Source organism: Phaethon aethereus, assembly GCF_964289735.1.
Source record: "Phaethon aethereus genome assembly, chromosome: Z".
Classification (NCBI taxonomy): domain Eukaryota; kingdom Metazoa; phylum Chordata; class Aves; order Phaethontiformes; family Phaethontidae; genus Phaethon; species Phaethon aethereus.
This window is the reverse complement of record NC_138577.1, coordinates 37,489,649-37,512,689: the sequence shown is the minus strand read 5'-3', so window position 1 is coordinate 37,512,689 and position 23,041 is coordinate 37,489,649. Positions and strand designations below refer to the sequence as shown.

The window sequence follows — 23,041 nt, the reverse complement described above, 5'->3', positions numbered from 1 at the left end:
GGGAAGGAAGAAAGGCGGGAGGAAGGGCAGGCAGTAGGGCGGAGTTTCGCTTCCGCGCCCGCCACCCCGCTTCCGCGCCATCGCGCCTTATATGTGGGGGGCGGGCGGCGTGTCCGTGTGGCGGGAGCTGTGTCGGCTGGGGAAAGGAGCTTCGGCCGAGCCGTGTGTGCGCGAGGGCGGGCGAGCGAGCGGCGGCCAGGCGCTCCTGGAAGCGCGCGGCCCGGCCGGGCCCGCGTGGGTATGTTTGTGGTGTCGGTGCCGCGAACGCGCCGCGGGTGGGGTCTTCGGGCGCGACCGTTGGGCTCTCCTGGGGGGGCTTTCGGCGGGGGTGAGGGGCGGGCGCGGCGCGGTGCCCCCCGGGGGCTGCCCGCCCTTGCGGAGCGCGGTGCTGATGTCCCTCCCTCCTGTCTTGCCCTTGTCTCCGCTCCCCCGCCCCGGTGTGTTTATCCCGGCAGCGGGACCTCGGGCGGCTGGCAGCGCCTCGGGGGCTGGAGGTGCAGGCCCCCCCCCCCCGGCCCGGTTCGCCTGGCGGCAACAGGCGTCACGTCGGTGAGAAAACATGAGCCGAGATTTCAAACCCGGAGACTTGATCTTTGCCAAGATGAAAGGTTATCCCCATTGGCCGGCCAGGGTAAGGCACCCCCCCTCCCCTGCAGGCCGCAACGCCCTCCTGCTCCGTACCGGCCCTCCGCCCTCCCCTGCACCCGCCTCTCCCGGCCTCCCCTCCCGCGCTTCCAGCTCTGTTGCCAGAAGCGTGCCCAAACGCCGGTGGGGAGCAAGGCGGTTAAGCCGCCGTGCGCCTTCGGGCTCCTCTCCTGTGGGGGAGGCCACGGTCGTGCTCCCGCGGTTGGCAGCGACTTCTGAACCCCACTGCAGATCTAGTGCTCTGCCTTGCCGTTGCCTTATGCTTGCCTGTAAGTCCCTTCTCCTGTAACAAATAGCCCTCTCTCGTAGTCGTTAGTTGTCCTAATTTGCATAACTTCGCTTTTAGGAGTGAAGGCTGCTGTGTGGTAGCATGATGCAGGAGCTGTGCAACCACCTAACCGTGCAGAAATGCTGTTCCCCATTACCTGCTCTTTCTTGACAAAAAAGGAACACGAAGTTATGGCGGAGTTAATCTTTACTTTTAAAGTCAGCTATCCCTTGTGGTGCTTCCTGTAGAATAAGCTAAGTGTATGTGAGAAGTTGTCCAGTCCTTTTTCGCATGCTCCCTTGGAAGAGGCATGGCAGGTTCTGTGACTGCAGTAGGTCATTTGATGGTTGTGGGAATGTAGATAAAAGACCAATTATGACATACTTAGCTAAGATGCTGTCTTAAGCATTGGGTTTTTTTAAAAGGTTTATTGACCTTTCGTTTTTGTAGCACTTGACATTTGGGCCTGGGCAAGTTACAAGCTCAGCGCAAGGGCAGGAAGTCCTGCTATTTCTTATGCTGAAGGAGGGGCGGTATTTGGATGGAATTGAATTGTGCTTTTTACCTGTAGCACATCGTGTCTCTCCTTCTAAAGCAAGTGGTCATGTGAAAAGTGTTGCTGTAGCACAAGAAGTGTTGTCACTTCCTATTGTTGTGAATACTGTTTTGGATTCTGCTGTATTTTTTAACATACAGTTAAAAAGAGATCTTGAGACCTGCTTTGCTTCTCTGTAGCTTTTTTTAATGCCTCTTTTAATGCTTAACACTTTTACTTATTTCTCCCTAGGCTGTTCTTAACTGTTACTTGACTTTAATTACAGTCTGTCTTTTCCTTAGGTGGATGAAGTTCCTGATGGAGCCGTAAAGCCTCCTACGAATAAAATGCCCATTTTCTTTTTTGGCACCCATGAGACGTAAGTCCTTCATATTTAAGGGTCATATTTTTTTCCGTGTAGAATGCCATGACAAGAAGTTAACAGCTTGTCTGAATGTAGTGTATTTTAAACTATAGTATTCAGTAGCAGACCTACTCTTCCTAAATTAGTCTCTTTTGACAAGACATGCTTCTCTAACATTTGCTTAAAATATTCAATGATAGACCTTAACCATACCATGTACACTTCCCTTGTCAGAAGAAAAAAAAAAATCCTATCCACAGTGGTATGACTGATAGGGTTTTCTTTCTTTAGTAATGGACTTTTAATTAAAAGTCCTGTATATCCTCAGAATTCTCAACAATATATTCTCAAAGAAAGAGAAATACAGCTAAGAACAGCAAGATAGGAAAAATTTGAGAAACTGATAAGTAATCATGTATTTTTTTGTTTTTTTTTTTTCTGGAGAGGTTTGGGGTTGTGGGTGTTGGAATCTTATAAGATCTGGAGAGAAAAATGAGGAAGTGCCGTTAGCTTTATACCTGTCAACCTGCATAATATTTATCTTTGGGTACTTTCATCAATGCTAGCATTTTGCAATCATAGAAGATTTGCTTTGAGGGACTGTATTTCTTTCCCTGCTAAAGTTGATTGTAAATATGCTGGGTTTTATGCAGTTCTGTCTCTTTGAAAATTATCACGTTACTTTTTAGCATCACTGATGATCTTGGTGTAGATTACTAGGACTTCAAATTCAGTTGTCTGATTTATTGGCTGTTTTGTTTTGGGTTTTTTTTTTTAAAAAGGTCAGCAAAAACTGTAATGATGTGTTTTAATTCTGCCGTTTTATTTAACAAAACGGCAAGTGGTACATAAGCAGGTCACCAATAGAAGTTGCATATACAAGTACTCTGTTTCTTGCATTTTGCGGAAAGGCTTTCTTGGGTTTTTTCCTTCAGCTTATTAATTACCTATTGAAATCTCTTTAATCTGGTACTTCACATCTATCTTTTAGTAAGCCATGCTAAGATAAGATACATTGCCCGGTTGAATTAAAGAGTGAGCATCCTCTACTTTCTCTGATGGTATTTGTTACTTGGTTGCTTCTTTAAGAGGCAACTTCTCTGTGAAAGACAATTCTATATGCTTGGCTCATACACCTATGCATTTCTTTAATTGTTCTCATCTTTCAATGGTTCCTTTTTTGTAGTTTGTCTGTTTTTTTATGCAGGTGTAGTTTTGTGGATAAAGAGGTGTTCGTGGAATTTGATTGAAGGTTGAAAGGTTTGAATTTTGTCCCTTTTTTTAATCGCAATTTTCAACAATGCAGCAGGTTACCTTTTTTCTTAATTTTTTTTTTCCCCCAGCTGGTTGTGGGGGTTGGTTTGTTTGTTTAGGGTTTTTTGGCAGATGAAAACACAATATTGCTTTGGTCCTGCCCTTTCTAATGTGTGTCATTCTGGATTGTATTGGTGATTTGTGTGGTTCTAAATGACTACAGGGACGCAGACTGAGTATAAGGGAGACAGAAATAACTCCTTATCTAAAGCTTTAAAAATACCATTGCAAATTTTGAGAAGCATTATGGCCAATTTTAAATTTAGCTTAGACTCTTAAGACATGCATGGGTTTGGAAGTTTTCTTTTCTCTTTTTTTGTAGTTTACATGAGTAAATTTGAAATGCCTGCTCCTCGCTCTGATATTCTTGCAAAATACAGTTTTACTGCAATTGATCTGGTTTTTGTTAGGCAGTAAGTCCAGGGTTACTACATTTCAGAGATACATACAATATGAGAGAAACTCCTTATCTGTTTCATACACATTGCAAAGTTTAGAACATTCCATGACCCAGCTGTCTTCTGACATGCTTGAGGAATGTTGTGCTCCTTAGAGTAGTAATAGGTGAAACTCCCATGTGTCCTGATTGTCCTTAATATTGCTTACAGCAGATACCTGTAAGTAACAATAGGAAGGAGCAGCTCAGGTAAAAAAGGAGAATGCATGTAATTTTGTTTAGGTTTGTAGCTCTAAGTAGTGACTTAATGATCCATCAGGAATTAGGTATAGTTAGCAATTTTGTGTACTTTTTCATGGGAATTAAAATTTCGTAAACTTGATCTCTGTGGTGCTTCTCCCAGTTTCAATTACACACCTGTGTGAAGTTAGACACTACGTACCTTCAGCATGTTAGTAGTCTGTACATAGACAGCCTATCTTACTGTAAGTAGTGGCAACTCTAAAAATCCAGATAACTAGTTCAATCATGCTGAAAAGCGCTTCTGTATAAGATAGTATCTTCTAGCTGTGTGGACAGTCACAGTAGGAAAGGAGGAGCTATGGGGAAAAACAAAAACGAGACTGGCTTGGGAATAATTCTTACTTGATTTTTAGGAGTAATATTAACTCAGTTTTGCAGATTACTATAAACAAATATAAACTTGTACTTGGATTGCTATTGTTGATTTTCCTCTAAGTTTTGTCAAAACACAACTAAAGGTGTTGTTCTCTGTCTGCAGTGAACCGATACATGCTTCTTAAAACGCTTTGGGAATTTGGTTGAGGTTTGTTCTGTTTAGTTCCATACTGTGTTAATGCAGCAACAGTACCCTATCCTAAAGACTGTAATAAAATAGATACTATTTTAATAAAAATTTTATTTGGATGTGTTGTACCAGTAAATCACATCAGTGCAGATTTTGGTTGGACATAAACAGGTCACACTGAACTCTAGTTTCTGGACCCTATATATAAGGGTAGTCTCTCTTAATTTGATTTTCTTGTTCCTTTTTCTTTTTGGTGCATGGGGATTTAACTACAGCAACCCAATAAGCTACATGACCTTTTCGCAGTAGCCAATTCCAAAGCCTGAGCAATATGGGTAGAGGCTTACAGATCTTGCAAAAATGGTTCCCTCTAGGAGATAGGAAACATTGCCTTCTTTCCTATTTCTGTATCTAGCAATTTCTGTTTGTCTCCCTCTCCAACTTTTGATCTGCCCAAGGAAGCTTTGCAGGTGCATGTTTCCCACACTGTCTGAACCATCTAACCATGTCTTGCTAAGAGGTAGGTGATTTGCACTTTAATCTGTCACATTGGCTTACTTAATACTTCATACACAGAGGTGAGTGTTTTCCTGCTGGAAGAGGAAATGCTTAAGCTTTTAGGTGATACATTTTGGTGGTTTTGGTTTGTTTTTTTTCTTTAGTAATGTTTAAGTCTCAAGTAATCTTTTTAAAGATGATGAAGAATATAGAATGATAGAATCTTTGGATTGGAAGGGACCTTTAAAGGTCATCTGGTCCAACCCCCCTGGAATGAGCAGGCACATCTTCAACTAGATCAGGTTGCTTAGAGCCCCGTCCAACCTGACTTGGAATATTTCCAGAGATGGGGCGTCTATCACCTCTCTGGGCAACCTGTGCCAGTGTTTCACCACTCTCATTGTGAAAAATTTGTTCCTTCTGTCTAGTCTGAATCTACCCTCTTTTAGTTTAAAACCATTACCCCTTGTCCTATCGCAGCAGACCCTGCTAAAAAGTCTGTCCCTGTCTTTCTTAGAAGCCCCTTTTAAGTCCTGGAAGGCTTCAGTAAGGTCTCCCTGGAGCCTTCTCTTCTCCAGGCTCAACAACCCCAACTCCCTTAGCCTCTCCTCGTAGGAGAGGTGTTCTATCCCTCCGATCATTTTGGTGGCCCTTGTCTGGCCCCGCTCCAACAGGTCCATGTCTTTCCTGTGCTGAGGGCTCCAGAGCTGGATGCAGTGCAGAGTGGAGTAGAGGGGCAGAATCACCTCCCTCGACCTGCTGGCCACGCTGCTTTGTACGCAGCCCAGGACACAGTTGGCCTCAGGGCTGTGAGCGCACATTGCCAGCTCATGTCCAGCTTTTCATCCACCAGTACCCCCAAGTCCTTCTCAGCAGGGCTGCTCTCAATCCCTTCATCCCCCAGCCTGTATTGATACCACGGGTTGTCCCGACCTAGGTGCAGGACCCTGCAGTTGGCCTTGTTGAACCTCATGAGGTTCACAGAAGCCCATTCCTCGAGCTTGTCCAGGTCCCTCTGGATGGCATCCTGTCCCTCAGGTGTGTCAACTGCACCGCTCAGCTTGGTGTCATCTGCAAACTTGCTGAGGGTGCACTTGATCCCGCTGTCTGTGTCATTGATGAAGACATTAAACAGTAAATAGGAAAATGGAGCTTACAAGTGTCTCTTTAACTTTTCCATGAGCTGATGCATTAGAAAACAAGTATCTGCAACTTTTCAAATATTTGGATCTAACATATATACCATCAAACAAAGCTGTGTCTAGGTGCAGAATGAAGGTAAGAAGGTACCACCAAAGTGTTGTCTTTTTCTGTTAGCAGCGTATGGATTGGCATAGTGAAATTAAAGGTTATGAAAGTAGGGCACGAACTAAACTTTGCTATTCTTCAGGCTAAACCTGAATACTGGTTTTCAGTAATATGTTACCTTGTTTTCCCAAGTCTAGCTTAGAGAAGCTAGTGGTGTGGATACTGTGACTTTGACATATGAGGAAAGCTACTAGGCTAAAAGCTTTAGTTACACAGCTTACAGTAGGGATAGTGCTATGCAGCAGTGTTGTTTGTCTGACAAAGATATGCAGGCACTGTTAAGACGTCTACTACAAGAGTAGCTTAAATAAAAATCAAATATTTCTAACGTTTACTTCATCAAGGAAAGGATTGGGTGAGAAACTTAAAATAAGGAACAGTTTAAAGTTTATATTGGTTAAGTTCAGTAAATCAAGTGAGAGGTCCTATTGTCACACACTGAAAAACTACTGAATTAGTGCTGAATTACGTAGCATACTTACAGAGATGTGAGCAGTCAGTGTATTCAACTGTTGCTTTTTGGTACCTGATACACTAAAAATTATTCTTAAATTTTCAATTTTAACTGGATTACTTTTAATTTAATAACTCTGAAAGATTTTCTTTGTTAGCTTGGTGCCATTCCTTCTCCTTTAAATTGTTCTCTTGCCTTACGTTGTCCAGATTCAAGGAGTCTTTATTCTTAACATTTAATCCTGATTTTTTCCTAAGGGAGCAATTTCTCTTCCTGTTTATTTGCAGGCTACTCAGTTTTTAATTGTTCTGGTTCACAGTAGTTGGTTCTCCTACCAGCTGCAATCTTAAGATTCAGCATTGGTTGTTTCTTGCTTAGACACTCAACACGCTTGGAAGGAGGAGGTCCATCTGTTTGGTGGCAGTAATGGAAAACTTGGGCTGTTGAAGGCAAAAGTTGAGAAAACTAAAGACACTTATGTAGCAGAATTAGTTGTTGAAGTAGTAATGAATTTCACATCTTAACATTTGGAGCTTACTTCTCCTTTGAAAAGACTAACCATTTAAAATGTGAAATTTTGTTCTTTCTCTCCTTAAGGGCATTTTTGGGACCAAAGGACATATTCCCTTATTCTGAAAATAAAGATAAATATGGTAAACCGAATAAAAGAAAGGGTTTTAATGAAGGGTTGTGGGAAATCGACAACAATCCCAAAGTGAAGTTCTCTCATCAGCAGGTAAGTTATTTAAGTAGGGAGTCTGCAAATCTTTGTTGCTATACTGTTGGGGGAAAAAAAAACAGGCAATGAGTGTTTCCCTGCTGTAGGGTAATGAACTATTGCTGTCCTTCAGCTGTGGGTTAGATGGATTTTTAAAATTTTTTTTATTATGTTTTATTTCTTTCTAAATTGATCTCTAGTATTAATAGCATAAAAGAGATGGGGGGCATGTTGTTTAACTGGGGATATCTGTTTATTATAGTAAGCTTATGAGGGATCTTGTTGACAGTTTCAGAGCACAATACTAAAAGTTTAACACTTTTTACAGTACACATCAAGTTTTACTTATAACTATATATATATTTTTTTTATACTTATAACTGTATATATTCCTAAAATACTTCTCTTTGGAACTGTATGACTCCTTGAAAAGTGGTAGGCTTTTGTAATCTCAGTCAGTCTACTGTCTACTTCTTTCTGTCTTCTAAACCCAAGTGCTTTTCTCCACAAGTATCCCTATAAGATTTCAGTATGTGCTTTCGTAGGGCACAGTATTTTCCCTTCTAGTGGTTGGAAGCAATGTGATGCTTGCCCCCAAACTGTCACATGACTTGCTTGATTCAGTTTTTGTCCATCAGTAGTTCCTTGTTTCTTGCCCTTTTGGTAAATTTTCTAAGCTTAAACTGGAGCTATGCAGTGCTATCCATGAAAAGACCTAAATTTAATTTGAAGACAAAGTAATTGTCTTGCTCATTTGGTCTTTGCTTATCTGCTCTGAACATTCTGTAACCTCTTGTTTTGCTGTGTACACTGGGCCTTGATCACATACAGGGGCCTCTAGGCAATGTTGCAGTAATAATAGAAAGAATTGGTATCTCTTGGTATCACTTGTTACTCTTGCATGCTGTGCCAGATTGCCATTTCAGCACCAGTTAATCCCTACTTTATAAGATATCCCAAGTGGCAGCGTTTCTAGTTTGAAGGAGAATGTGGATAAAGAGTTAAGACGTTTCTGAAGTAGAGTCAAGATAAGATGATGTACTCCAGTTGTGCAATTTTTCTGTTTTGGGATGTGGAAAGATCCTAATCCCTGCATCACAGTGGGAAGGACTGTATTAATAAGGGACAGATTATTTCTGCTACCCTAAAATATGAGTCAGTATACCTTCTTGCTGTTTTCTTTGTGACAGCTTAGTGGATGGCTGAGGCACTTGTGAACTGTAACTGAATTGTATGTTAGTAGTCATTCTAACAAGGTGAAAATCTGGGTGTAAGCAATCAACAGTAACAAGCTTGCCAAAAATTTTTTGCCAAAAATTGACAAATATTGTTTCACAGCAGGAATCAGTAACTTTGCTTAAGCAGCGCTCTGCGTTCCTTCATAACATCTCAGACATTCCTAAATAGATTTCCAATTGGAAATACATAAAACATGCTGCCAAGAGATGCATAGAATGTTTTCTTAGTCTTATCAGCTTTTCTGTGGGGTAGTCCTTTCCACCTTTTGAGTTCCATTCAGCTACTTTGCTTCGGCTTTCATAGCTCTTTCTCTGACAGCTTTCATAGCTCTCTTGTCAGGTTCTCTCTAGAGCCATTGGGTTGTTCTTTGCCATTTTTTCACCACTATTTATTTATTTTTTTGAAAAAGTGTTTCTTTCCACAAGTCATATGTAAAACCTCTTCCTTTAAGTAAGCCTTAAAATTACTGGAAGCAGAAATTTTTCTTAGTAGGGATGTTTTAGTTGGAGTACTGTGTCTAGTTCCAGGATACTTAGTACAAGAGGGACATTCACATACTGGAGCCTTCCCATGAAGGGCCGTGTAGATGATAGACTGGAGCATCTCTGCTGTGAGGAAAGGCTGAGAGCTGTGACTGTTCAGCTCTGGGCGGCTCAGGACTGGTGTCATCAATGTGTGCAAATACCTAAAGCAAGGATGCAAAGTCATGAAGTCCAGCTCTTTTGGCAGTGGCAGGACCAAAGGCATTGGGCATGAACACAGGAGCTGAAATGTAGGACGTTCCCTCTGAACATCAGGATGTGCTTTTTCACTGTGAATGTCACCAAGCACTGGCACAGGTTACACAGGGAGATTGTGGAGTCTCCAGCCTTGGAGATACTGAAAAGGTGTCTGGACATGGTCCTGGTCAGCTGGCTTGGGGTGCCCCTGCTTGAGCAAGAGGGTTGGACCAGACTGAATTACAGAATGAATGAAGTCATGCAGTAGACATGCACAAATTTTCTTCTGAATTTTCACCTTAACTTCAGAAAACCTTGATTTTGATAGCCTTCTCTTTCTATTCTGTGCTATGCATTGTTAGAGCAAGTTTTATTTGGAGTGAATCAAGCCCACAGGATTTAGCCATCTCTTGTTTCTATTTGCAGGCAGTTCTTGTTGGTGCTAAGGGAGTACATCTGAAAATGTCTGACTAGGTTTGATATTCTATAAAATAAATCTGGATGTCTGGATGTACAACCAGGCAGAGTAAGTGTTACTTGATCTGAAACAAAACTGCCAGTAAGGGTCTGCTTCAGAGATAGTTTCTTTGAGCATCTTTGATGTCAAGTTAATCAGTCATAGATCTTCCATGTTTTTTCACAAAGCACTACCTTTTGGGTTTAATTCTTAGAATTGAAATACTATGTCACTGTTCTGCCAAACATTATAGATAAGTTGGAGGAACATCCCACTTTTCCAAGACTAAGAAAATTGTGTGGTATTTTGTTTTTGTTTTGGTTTTACTTGTTTCAGCTTATGTGCTGAAATGAGCATTACTCCTTGAGTGCTTGGCAGGATAACCTACAGCTAACAGTGATGAGACTTTAGAGGTACCTTATTTCATGTTCCTGTTAGTTCCCTCTGGGTTTGGCAATGTTGCAGCTTTCCTATTAGTGAGGGTGTTGCCTTAGCATCCTATTCTCAAAGCTGGAGAAATGAGTGTCTGCAGTTTCAGCCCCCTCGTTAACAAGGGAAGGTTGCTTATCTACTTTCCAACAGTCTCTGTGGCTGTCTTAATTGGTTTTTTTGAGGGGTAGGGCTTCTGAATATTTCACTTGGGAATGGAAAGGAAGTTTAAAGAGTGCTTGATGTAGATATTCAGACAGTTTTGTTGGGAGTTTAAGGGGAAGCTTGTACCTGTTTTAAGGGTAGCAGAGTGGTTGAAATCAGCTTCTGAAGCCGCACCTTCCCGTCTTTGCTAAAGAGGGCTATGGCACAGGCAACAAAACACTCATGTCGGGGAATTAGGCACAATTTAGCCAATTCACATAAGCTTTTTGTTACTGATTCTGGTAGTGAGAAACAAAGACAAATGCTTAAGAGAAACACACCTCTGCTTCTCCCCTCACTGGTCTCCAGTCCCCTCACCGCACATCACAGTCAGACCCTTGGGTGAGGCGATGACAGCGCAGGAGACCAAGGCCAGCATGTAGTAGTTACCTAGCTTTTGCTGTTCCTTGTTTCTTACTCAGCGTCTTGAGCGAGGGCTCCTACACAGCCTGCAGTCCCCTCAGAGCTGTCCCTTCTGTCCCCTCCGAGCTCCTGCTCAGACAACTCCTCTGGGCTGGAGCCTGGCTGGGGTGACTCCTCCTGTGCCTCCTCTTTCCAGGGCCCCTCCTGCCCTGGCATCTCGTTTGCTTTGGTGTCCCTCAATGCCCTACGCTGGCCTTTTGCCTGTGCGTCGGCATCCCGCTTCTCCAGCCCTTCTTGGGCACCTGCTCTTCTCTTCAGCAACGCTTTCCCATAGCTGTGTTGGCCGCGGCGCCATGCGCTCTCGGGTGAGCACAGTTTGGGGTGTGGTGATGGGTCAGTTTGCCTGTTGCAGAGCCAGCTGGGACCGGTTGTGACCGGCTTGCAGCAGTCCCAGGGTGGGTTCTGCACGGGTCGGTGGCTGGCAGCCGATGCCTGCCAGCTGCTTTCCCTGGTGCAGTGTGTGAGAAAAGATCAGCGCAGGCTGTGAGTGATCTCCAAAGGGAAGACAAGTAGTATGAAGTGTGAAGGCTGAGAGGAAAGGTAACTTAAGTATACTGATCTGCGAAGATGCTGTTTTTCCAACAATATTTTAAAGTAGAGTAGTGTATTATAGCCTACTAATATGTTGCTGTATTCAGTACATATTAGTGAATGAAAGTATCTTACAATATTCCTTGATCTCTATATTTGATCTACATACAATTCTTATATTTAAATAAGTGTCTTAGAGTTAATTGAAACACAGTTACTGGACACCATCAGGGAATACAGTTTAGTTGTTGGAGCCTAAAAATTCAAGGCAAATAGATAATTGTGTGTTTGACTATCGAGCAGGTAAGGTCAGAGGGGACGGGTAATCACATGGGGATGTTGGCAAAATTGAGCTTTTATTCTGGATACAGGACAATATTAGTGACAGACTTGTCAGCTCTTCATATAAAGGGATTCACTTGCAATCTCTTTTCTGGGTTTTTTCCCTGTCCTTTTACTGTGCATATTTTGCCTTGGTAAGTCTTTGAGAGCCATGTTTTCTGTTGAACTGCCAGAACTGGCTGGAATGTTCCAAAAGCAGTATTTATACTTTGCAGATGTTGCTTGTAACTGCTAGTAAAGGAGGTGGAGGGCAGAAGGGATCTCGTGGCTTGGGCTTAAATCCAAACCCACTTCCTCAGTGGGGGAAAAATTAAAAAGTCAGGGGAGTTCTGCCAGCTTTGTTTGAAGAAGCTAATATTTGAGAGTAAGAATGCTATCCACAATGCAGTGGAATAAAAAAAGTAATTTTGGCTTTGCCTTCTTTATTTCTGTGTCTTTAATTTTTTAGCCTTTTTTTTTTTTTCTGCTCATGTTTTCAGGAACAGGTAATTGGCTCATTTAGGATTGATAGTTTATTTGAAAAAGCACTTCTTGGCAGTAGCATCACAAGTTGTATTTGACCAAAAAACAGCTGCTTCTTTTTTTTTTTTTTAATTATACATAAGAAAATCCTTACATTGCAGTATTTTTAGTGTGAAAATAAGTTGTTATAGCACTAGAGATTGAAAGCTTGAAAATGCAATTTAAACTGAAAAGTATAGAAATTAATGAAATATTTTTTAATATTCTTGTTCTAATAAGGCGTTCCTTAGGATGATGCTTTCTTCAGTAACATACAGGTGGCAGAACACCCCTTAGTGTCATCATTCTGTAGTTCAGGAGGGGATTTAGATCTCCTTTTTTATGTTTTTATATTGAAGTCCCATCCAGCTGTTAACACTTCTATCAAAGAAACTGTTCAAGAAAGCAGTCAGGAGTCTGTGGAGGGGAGTGAAGAAAAAGCAGGAGCCAAAAGAAGGAAGTCTTCTGTCCCAAAAGTAAGTGATTGAATTCATGTTTTGTTCTCTCCAAAATGTTTTTAAGTCAAAGCTGTATTGCAACGTTTTTACTTAAGTGCTTTAAACTAACAGTGTTTTACTGCTGTAACTGCCTTGCCCTTGCTTCTTTTCAGATGTACATATAATAATATTCTTGTCCTTCTGTATTCCTTTTAAGGTGCTGTACATGGTTTTTGAAAATTAATTTCTTTACCGGACTATATTTCTAAATCCTAATACTGTGTGAATTTAGTTTAAGTGTACTTTCCAGGCAGAATAAAGTGGAAAAGATCACGAAGATTCAGCTTCAAGCTTCTCTTTCTGTTTTTGAAGACTTATTAATATCTTAGGCAGGCATTACTGTCTATTTCAATTATGTCAGTTTTTGCTGAAAAGTCTAACAGGGCGTTAGGTTCTGGTCTGGGCTGAAAGGATTCTTCAGTGTATTTGCTTGAACAGATTATAAGAATCAGTTTGCATTAGGCCATACTCCTAATGGAGTGGTTAGGACATAAATGGATCTAAAGGATTTCATAGCTGTATTAATTGAACTCTTGAGTCAGGGAAGTACCTGCGAGTTAATGATATACAGTAGTTTATATAGACATAGTTTAGCTTCTTTGCTTTGTAAATGTGTGCATACCTTAGAATCCTTCTGAAACAAGATTGTGTTCTCTGTAAATATTTTCTATTCATACTAAGGTAATGCATTTCTGTCTGAAACGTCAGAATCCGAAAATGACAAAAACTGTGATACTTCTATGCTATCTCGTTTATTTTTAGCTCATTTCTGGAAATTACTACTTTACAGGATGAGCAGTGCTCTTAAATTAAGTGTCAAACTATTTGGAATAGACTTGCCTTAATGCTGACTGTTCTCTTTTTCATTATTTGCCAAGATTTAATGTAGTTTTTCTGTAGGTGTAGCTGTCTGTCCTTTAGTATTGATTCACAGCTGAAGAAACTGAAGAATTTTCAGTATGTCAGATACATAGTGGGTATTCCTCATGAAGGATTAGTGTTTACTAGCTGTAATACCTTGTTTTTTCAAGAGGAAAAAGACAGTTTATTAAAAAAAAAAAAAATTGGTGTACTGGTAGTACTGTGATAGAGGATGTAGAGACTTGTTCTGATGAGTTGAAGACTGCAGGGTTATTGATGGGTTATTTCTCCCAACTTTTTACTGCTTAAGTGTCCCTTAATTTTGTCCTTCCACATGTGGAAGGTCAGTGTGATTTGGGTTCTATCAGCTGTACTTCAGGAGCACTCTTCAATATGTAATTTCCTGGTAGTATTAGTAAACCAGGGCTGTTCCACCTTCTTGCCTATGCACACTGCTGGTAAAAGCATTTGTTACCCAGCATTTGCTACTGCAAGGGGAAAACTTCTTTTAAACTGGACTGATTCATCAGTTTGCTTTACTGTGAATTTATGCAGCTAGCAGCATATGCTAGTGGGGTTGGCAATGATTTCATCTTCATGTTTGTCCTGAAAGTGCTTTCAGGGTGTCCTGAGCTTTTACTGTGAGAGAGAAATGGGAGACATAAGAGCCATTAAAACAGAAAGATGGAATGGAAGATCCTGAACAGGTCCTTTTATATAGATTTCTGTAATTAGTCACAGTCAGTTACAGTTCAAGGCAAAATACAGAGCAAACTTACTCTTTTTCTTTTGATACTGAGATAGCTATAGCATTGTTTTAACCCATCATTGTACTCTGTTTTCCCGTGGTTTTAGTGTATCAGTGATTCTTCTGTCTTAAGGTTGTAATCTGTAAAAAGACTCAGTGATATTACATGTCAAGAAATTGACATGTAATTATAAATATTGCATGATAGCCTTGTGTCTGAGTTGCTTTATTCAATGTTGAAGTTTTAACAACTGTAGCTACTTTAAAAGGGAGTTTCACAAAAGATGCTTGCAAGTGGAACAAGGCAATAGTATTAAAGTTGAGAGAATGAACTGCAGATATAGAAAACATGCACATGCATAGGCCTCAAGGAAATGTTGATTATTTTCAAGTAAATTGTTATAAAGTCCTTATTTCTCAAGTCTTAACTGCTTACCTAAAACAAAAACTAGTATTTTAAGGTTTAAAAAAAATCCCAACAAAACGGGGAAAAAAGGCATAGATTAGATGATACCAATTATCACTAATTATTATCTGACATGAGAAAACAACTTGTTTGTGGTCTGTTTACTACATCAAGTCTTTGTTTAGTAGAGTGATCCTCTTTGCTAAATGTGGTCTGTGACTCAGACATCCCACCTGTATGTATAGATGAACAGTGATCCAAATGAGATCTTGAATGTTGACATGAACACTTAAAAGTACTCATCTAATGGTGTTATGGTGAATAAGTGTAGTTATGTTATCATGAGCACAAAGTGGAATTGAAGTTCTGTCATAGCACATTGCTGTGTCTTGACCTGTTCTGACAACCATCTGCAATTGTGTCCTGGAAAAAGTGGTCCTCCCTGAGGTTTTTAACATGTACCTAAGAAAGGAGTGTATCTACAGACTTAAACTATTCAAAGTGAAAAGCAGCCTGATGGTTATTAGCGTGTTCTCTTTTCGCTATGAAATACTTTGTAATGCAGGTTTTTTTCACTTCGTTGACTTCCTTTGCAGTTGTCCCCTAAAGGGGAGAATAACTTACCTATAGAAGCTGAAATAGAAGAAAAGGAGATGGATACTTCAAAGGAAGATGATCTACCTCCTGAAAAAAACAGTAAAGAAGTATGTGAGAGCTTTTTCTATATAATAGAGAACATTCTAATACTAAGTCGATTGATGTAAATCTATTACTCAGTATTAAGAAGCTACAGTTACTACTACTGTGACAGTCTCAGGAGCTATTTATAAATATAGGGATGTTTTATATAATTAAACTCATGTTTGTATTAAAGCTTTCATCAGAGAGGAAACTTTTAGTCTGGCTTGTGTGTAAGTTCAGTTAAAACAGGTAGAACTGTGTTTTTTATCACTTACTCTGAATTTGTTATCTAGTCCCTTAAGTAAGTACATTTGCAATACAAACAGGCTAAAACATGACTACATATGTTCATTTAAAACACCATATTATTTAATACTTATTTTATTTGTTATCTTTCAGAAAAAAAATTCTGATTACCAGATAATAGGGATTTTAATAATTTAAAAATTTAATTTAAAGACAGGAGATGTCTTCATATATATTATGGGATTCTTGTCTATATTATGTGCCAGAGGCTTCAGTTGTGGAAAAAACTTAGAATAATTTAGAATAAATCTTTATTTTGTTAAGACTCTTATCACCATTTTTAATCTTCACAGGATGTGGTGAAAACAAATGATGCCTCTATTCCTAAAGTTGCTAGAAGAGGAAGAAAAAGAAAGGTAACAATTAATTTAATTACTTCACCTTACTGGAAGTTTTGAATGTGATGATGACACTGGATATTTTTTTTTTTTAATGACAGGTTATGCATAAGTTGATGTGCATAACACCCTCCTCCCCCTTTGAAATGGCTGAAAGATTTGTAGGAACGGAAGTTTTCCCAGAGTGTGTTTTACAAGTCTTAATTCTGTTTGAAATTAATGTGGAGTAGGGAGCTCCTATATTTCCCAAACAGTCCATTGCAAAGAACTAAAACTAACATATAAACTGTTGCTAGACTGCTAATAAAATAGTCTGTTTTGAAGCTTTGAACAAGTTCTTTTAACATTTTCATCACACTGAACTAACACCTGAAATACCCCAACTTTTCATGAGGTGGCAATTTTGTAGTCTCTTCAACCTGGGAGAAGCTTGAGTTCCTTTCAAAGAGGCAGTTCCAGCTGCTTGCTCAGTATGCTCCAGCCTTAATGTTCATGTGGTCACACAGCAAACCAGATCAGGGCACTGATGCAACTGAAAACTAGATTCAAGTGGGGCGAAGTTTAATTTAATTTTAAACCAATTAACTTGTAATGTTAGTGCTGACAGCAGGGATGGGATGCATGTGAAGTAACTGTGACCTTAGTATGCTTGTCACAGATAAGTAGCATGCTGAGTATCATTTTCTTCACAAAAAGGAAAGATACATGTTTGGATCCTCTTACAAGAAAGACTTGAATATTTAAAAAAATATAACTTAAAGAACACCTTATTTAAAAAAAAAAAGGTAAGTTTTATGAAAATAAACCTAAAAAATTAAAAGAAAGCTTCTAGTCCGAAACAGCAAGAAGTTGAAAGAATGTCTGTGACTATGCATACATGTGATTTCAACTTGTAAATGGGAGAGAAGCTTCACAGATGACACACACAAAAAAAGATTTTACTCTACTTTTTCAAAAAAGCACTCGAATCCTATGGTTTGGTGTTTTTTCTTTAGTTTTGTTTGAGGTGGAGTTTTTTTGGCATCACAAGGCACTGCAGGCTAAGAAGATTTCCTCTGTCACATTTGCTGACAGATTTGTGTTTTGGCATGTGCTCTCGTGGCAAAGGGGTTTAACCAGAAATTTGCATTACTGCAGGCCATTGCTGAACAGAAAAACATCATATTTCAAGGGATGTGGTGTGTACTTGTGGGTCAGAAGAGAGGTTTGGCTGTGTAATTACATGGTTTCGAATGCCTTTCTTATTTACCTTAAACATGGTTTTTTCTTTTCCTAGGGTTGCAAAAAAACATTCTAACGGGTATTTTTCTGTCTTCATTTAAACAGTCTTTTCTGTAGACTGATGGAAACCACAGTTAATATTAGACATATACCTCTACTCTGGTCTAAATTTAAGGCATCCGCTGTTCTTTAAAATCTTTTATTATAGGTGCCCACAAAGAATATTAAGATGACTATGTATTTCTCCATAACTTTTCTGTTACTGCTAGCTGATGCTCCTGCATCCAGGACAGTAAACTCTGTGAATATTTTCTTCAGTTGAGATTTTTCTCAATTCTTTTTATCTGTATGTATGGATGTGGAATGTTTCTGCAGGTAGATATGTGTCCTTTCATCAAGATCATCTTTTGCCAATAAGTTTTCTCTGTCTTTACAACCCGAGCCCCCTAAAATGACTATGTAGATGAAGGTCATTGTGTCCAGTTAGTGCAGGTCAACATACAATTATTAATTGTGAACAATATGTTATAGAGCTAGAAGCAGCTTTTTTTCTGAATAGCTCCATCTACTGGCTCGATACTTCGATGCAGCTAGGGGAAGTGACAGCATCTAAAAGAATGTTTGTATAAGGGGAGGGGGAACTTACCTGCTTAAAACTGGGTTTTGGCATGCTGTTACGGTGATCTTAAAAATACTTACAATCTTTTTTCCTTGTCATACCAAGACAGTTTATTGTTCTGAAGATGAATGGGCTGGTTGAAATGGTAGAAAACATTACTATACCAGGTCGTGATGGTATGGAGAGGGTGAAATTAGTGATTTTTAAATATAATCTGTTACTAAATTTGGAAACTTTTATGTGTCAAAGCAATAGTGTAACAATGCATTCCTTCTTTAAAATAGGCTGAGAAACAAGCTGAAGCCGAGGAAGCAGTGGCAGCGGCAGCAGCAGCTCCTGTGCCAGTGTCTCCAAAAGTAAGCCCCAAAAGAGGAAGACCAGCAGGTAACTTTAAAGGAAAGATATAATTTTTTTCAGCACAAATACCTTTATAGAATTAGTCAGGGAGCTGTCTCTTTCCCCTGAAGTAGTACAGAGTATTTTCTCATGCTAAAGGTGGTCCTTGCTAATAGATAGTAATGAGAAAACATCTCAACTCGGACTGAATAATTTAGGACATAAATTGATTTAAATTGTTCGCATTAATGCTCATAAATAAGATTAGTTGATTTTTGGGTAAGGGTATCACCATTAGAAAAGCCTTATTCAGAGAATGCTGCTAAACTATAAATACACAATAAGAGTTCCTCCTGCATTCTTGCTTCATAAAGGTTTATATTCATTGAAGGTCTACAAAATACTTTAATTGGGTTTAGAATATCCATAAAGCACAAGGAAGAGAACTGGGGACACACAGAGCCTGTAGGTGGAGCTCAGAGGACAGTAAAATCTATAACAGAGCTGAGAGACATGTTTAAAAAGATGTTTAAGGCAGTCTGTCAATTGATAGACAAATGAAAATAAGATTAACCTTTTTTAAATGTGTAATTAGAACCATTTTATGATAATTCTGCAGTACCTGTTTCAAAGTAGCGATGATGTAATTAATTGGGATTTTTGTGGTAAGCTTGCAGATATTCTTGAATTAATCATTACTACATAAGAAAACAGTTCTTGCAGCAGTTAAGTACATTGTATGAGCATCTAGTCTAGGAAACATAATTTATGTTCATCTGTATCTGTTGACAATGTGAAAATAACTCTTAGAAAGTGTTACCTAGACATAACTACTTTTGCCTTGGAAGCTGTGAGGAAATTACATATTCTTTCAGCTCCCTTCCACCCCCTTTCATTATGTGTACTAAGTATACATTTTTAATATTTGTATGTGTTTTTATCTTTACAATTGTTTGTTTGTGTGTTTTTACTAACTACTGTCTGTAAGAGCAGGAAGGGATTTGTAAGAGGTGCTTCCACCCCCTGTATAAAATGCCTTTTTATAAGATGTGCTATACAGCCCTTTCTGCTGTTGATACAATGCATGCATTCTTGCTTAACAGTGCTCCATGCTAACACCAATAGGAGTTTAAACACTGAGTATTAGGTTTCCTAAGCACGTTCACTGTGGTATCAGACCAGCATTTGAAGGATATAAGTGCCAGGAGGGCAGAGACACTATTTGACTTATTCCTAACAATGTGGTGAATCTGAGGTAATGCAAAGTTTTGCTCTGTACTGTAGTGTGGTGGTAGAACTTGACAGTGGTTTGTTATCAAGAAAAGTGATGAAAGCCCCATGATACCTCTAAAAATACTGGCAAACAGGCTGCATAAATGTGGACACTAAATGACTTCTTTTCATTCTCTAATTTCAAACTGTCTCATTGTCAAATTTCAGACTTGTTCATATTAGTTTTGCAACATGTGAAACAAATCCGAACTGCACAGAGTGCAAAAAACACAAGAATTGGTAGTTGGAGCCTGTGGCTAGAAAAACACCAAAGTTAATTATCAATGGGCTAAAAAAAACCAAAACAAAAACAACTCTACCAACACTTCAATTTTTCAAAGAAATCTTGCTCAACTTTGGTACTCACCTAACACTTGAATTTTTTATAATAATAAAGTTAGGGTATATATATTGATTTGAGTGTAGCTTCTGTCTGTTGAGTAAGAATCTTTTCTCATAGACAAGGAGCAGATGGTGTCTGTGGACTAACCTCCTATTTCTGTGTAAATACTAGCTTCTGAAGTGAAGGTTCCAAAACCAAGAGGGAGACCCAAGTTGGTGAAACCACCTTGTCTTTCAGAGAGTGACTCGTGAGTTGTTCTTTTAATACAAAGTGTCTTCATTGTAAACTGTGTTGTTCCTTATGTTGTTAAGATTTCATAGTTAGTACTGAGTTCCTGATGAGCTTTTGCCCCTTTAGTATTCAGTATGAGTTACTGTTTGCTTTGATGCTGTTATTTCCAGCTCAGGTAATTATTAAGTAGTAACTCAAGGCAGTACATTTCTGGAACAACGGGCAGAAGTTCTTAACCTTCCTAACTTTTAAAATGTGTGCAGAATTCCTTATATAATTGTATGCTGCATGAAAACGGAAATTTATGAAGAGGAATATTTATTGAGAGAAGACATGATCATGCAAAACTAAAATACTGTGGTGGTGGTTTTTTTTTTTTTCTTACACTCGTGTTTCAGAAGTATCTTCTGATGGAATTCCAACACTGTTTGTTACCTAAATCTTGTTTTTTACCTACTTTGGTTCTTGTGTCAAGTGCTTAGTAGTTCCAGTAACGGAAGGAAAAGTTGAGCATTAGTGTATTTTTCTATAGATTAGCAGATGCACAGTTTCAGTACATGTACACCTTAAGTATACTTCATAAAACTAGTTTACAGTGTATGCCTTCTTGGTCCTGCAGACACACGTGTGTGGAGAACATGTACTTTTCTGGTTTTGGATCTATGCACGTGTGTTAACATTAGCTTCATTAGGGCCTCCATACTACTATTTATTGTTTTTTTGCATAGGTAGCTGGCAATAATTCTAGAAAAAGACTGAGTATTTTTTCAAGAGTGATTAAATGAACTGAGAGTGAACTAACTTTATAATTTTTCATATTCTGTGGTTTAAAAATAAAATCAACTTCCTGGGTTAGAAGAAAGTGATGTTTTAAACTCATTGTAGATAATGGATATGATGCCTAAATATGTTCATGTTTTAGTGTTAATGAGGAGGAGAAGGCAAAGAAAAAAGGACCAGAAGAAAAGCCCAAAAAGCAAGGGAAAAAAGATGAGGAAAGTCAGAAGGAAGAGGAGAAATCAAAGAAGGAATTTGACAAAAAGGAAGGAAAGAAAGAGGCTGAACCAAAAAGGAAAAATACTGCAAAAGTGAGTTCTGCATCAGCTTCTGATTCTGAAGATGATGAAGAACAAGAAGGTGACAAGGTATAAAAGTTGGAGCTCTGTGACTGGCTAATACAGATCTATAGAATAAAAGTTGCAGAACTTAATTTTGTCAGATAATTCTTTCAGGAACTTCCTTGGTATTTTCTAAGAAAAGCATCTTTTCTAAGACACTTCCCTTTTTAAAAAAGGATTTAAATGTAGCAGTTGTTTATTTTTTGAAAAGGCTTTTTCCATCTCCTCAGAACACAGATTTTTTTTTTTTTCCCCTTCCCTTGGGTGTGTCTAAGAGAACATGTAGCTTGAAATCAACTTTTTGAAAGGTCTAAAACCGTCCCTAGCTAATAATTTGGAATGTCTTCATTTTTCTGGTGCTTTGGGTATTTGCCTCCTATTAGAAAAGGAAAAAGAGAGAGGAGACTAAAGAAATACAGAAAGTTACAACATGTGGGGGCCTTGTATTTCGTTGTGGGGAAAGCCAGCTCTTGTCAGGTTGTTTCATGGAGTAGAGTTGCTTCATGGAGTAGAGTGTAGGTAGGTTTACATATTTACAGACACATTGATTTAATAATCTCGCTTTTTAGTAATTTAAAGACTGCTTTTCTCTTTCCAATACTAAAATACCAAATAAAACAGAAGAAAAAAGGGGGAAGAAGCTTTCAGGCAGCGCATAGAAGGAACATTGTAAGAGGCCAACATGAGAGAGAAGTAACAGAAAGAAAGCGTAAGCAAGAGGAACAGACAGAATCTGAATCGTGAGTATGTTTTAACATGTGATGTCTGCAAGTTGTAGGAGAAAACTAAGAGGAGGAGACAATACCTTAAAAAAATTCCAAACTGGTTTGCTCTGTGTTCTGTTGTTCTCTCCCCCCACCCTTTTTTGTCTATTTTAACTTCTTTAAATGGAGAGTAAAAAGCTCCTCTAAACCAATAGTTCTATTGTGAGAGAATGGGAAGAGTTGAACCTAGAAATTACGCAACGTCAGTCTTTCAGTGACTTAAAATTTCTAGCAGAAGACAGCTGGTGGGTTCTGTTTAGAAGTAACCTGAGAATGTCCATGTGAAAAGGGATCAGTGTGAAAAACTGTTCAGGACAGACATATATTTATCTTTAAGTTTTGGATACATTAGACTGAGAGCCTAGGATTAATAGGACCTATTAATCCACAGTTACAGATTTTTAATCAGCTTGTGGAATGCGTAGGGTTATCTGGAAAACATTTCCTTCTCTGTCTGGCAGCTGGACCACACACCGTCAGACAGAACAAGGAATAAATTAAGAATTATTCTACCCTAGCACTGCAAAGCCAGTTGAGTGATACCAAGAGCAGTCTGCATTCAGAAGATAAATTATCACAAATGAATCAAGCATAAGAATGGAAAGAAGATCCTGCCAGAAACTGGGGGGGGTGGGACAATAGGAAGAAATCTGACTCGTTCTCAAGAGCTATTCTGCAAATGGGTGAAGAAGCCGCCACCACGAGAGCATGATGTTCACATCCCCACAGTTGGTGGGAGGGCAGAAGAAAGGGAGAACAAGGTAAAAATTTGAGAAAAAGGAGGAGGATAATGGTCACCTTCACCCGTAACAACAAAATTCTACCTTTTTTCACATTCATTAACAAGAACCTAGTTTGTTTGGGGTTTTTTATCCTCTAGCCCTTTCTTCTCCTCTTATTCCTGTCATTCCTTCTCTGGAAACCTAACAGAATTACTCTACTTGCCTGTAGCAAATCCTAGAATTTCCAACTCCAGAGATACTAAATGGTCCTTAGCATCTTCACAGCTCTTAATACATCACTATTTAAATCTGACATACGATGATTGATTTCTGCAATCAAACTTGTCATATATTGATTTGGTTACAATAATCAAATCTTGGCTACTTTTAAGTAGCTGTCATTTTATGCATTGGAGGGTAGAGA

General features: G+C 39.2%; 1 protein-coding gene across 1 annotated transcript in view; it reads left to right on the top strand.

Annotated features, from left to right (window-relative positions):
* Positions 1-559: 559 nt before the first annotated feature.
* The window catches only part of PSIP1 (PC4 and SRSF1 interacting protein 1), a gene marked incomplete at its 5' end in the record, with an annotated part of 37,629 nt that continues 15,147 nt past the window's right edge, over positions 560-23,041 (top strand). The window contains 10 exons of the mRNA XM_082013626.1: positions 560-631; positions 1,751-1,827; positions 7,189-7,327; positions 12,514-12,630; positions 15,263-15,370; positions 15,947-16,009; positions 18,116-18,215; positions 19,954-20,029; positions 20,936-21,158; positions 21,753-21,871. Coding sequence (XP_081869752.1) covers positions 560-631; positions 1,751-1,827; positions 7,189-7,327; positions 12,514-12,630; positions 15,263-15,370; positions 15,947-16,009; positions 18,116-18,215; positions 19,954-20,029; positions 20,936-21,158; positions 21,753-21,871 — 1,094 coding nt within the window. The remainder of the gene's footprint in view (positions 632-1,750; positions 1,828-7,188; positions 7,328-12,513; positions 12,631-15,262; positions 15,371-15,946; positions 16,010-18,115; positions 18,216-19,953; positions 20,030-20,935; positions 21,159-21,752; positions 21,872-23,041) is intronic.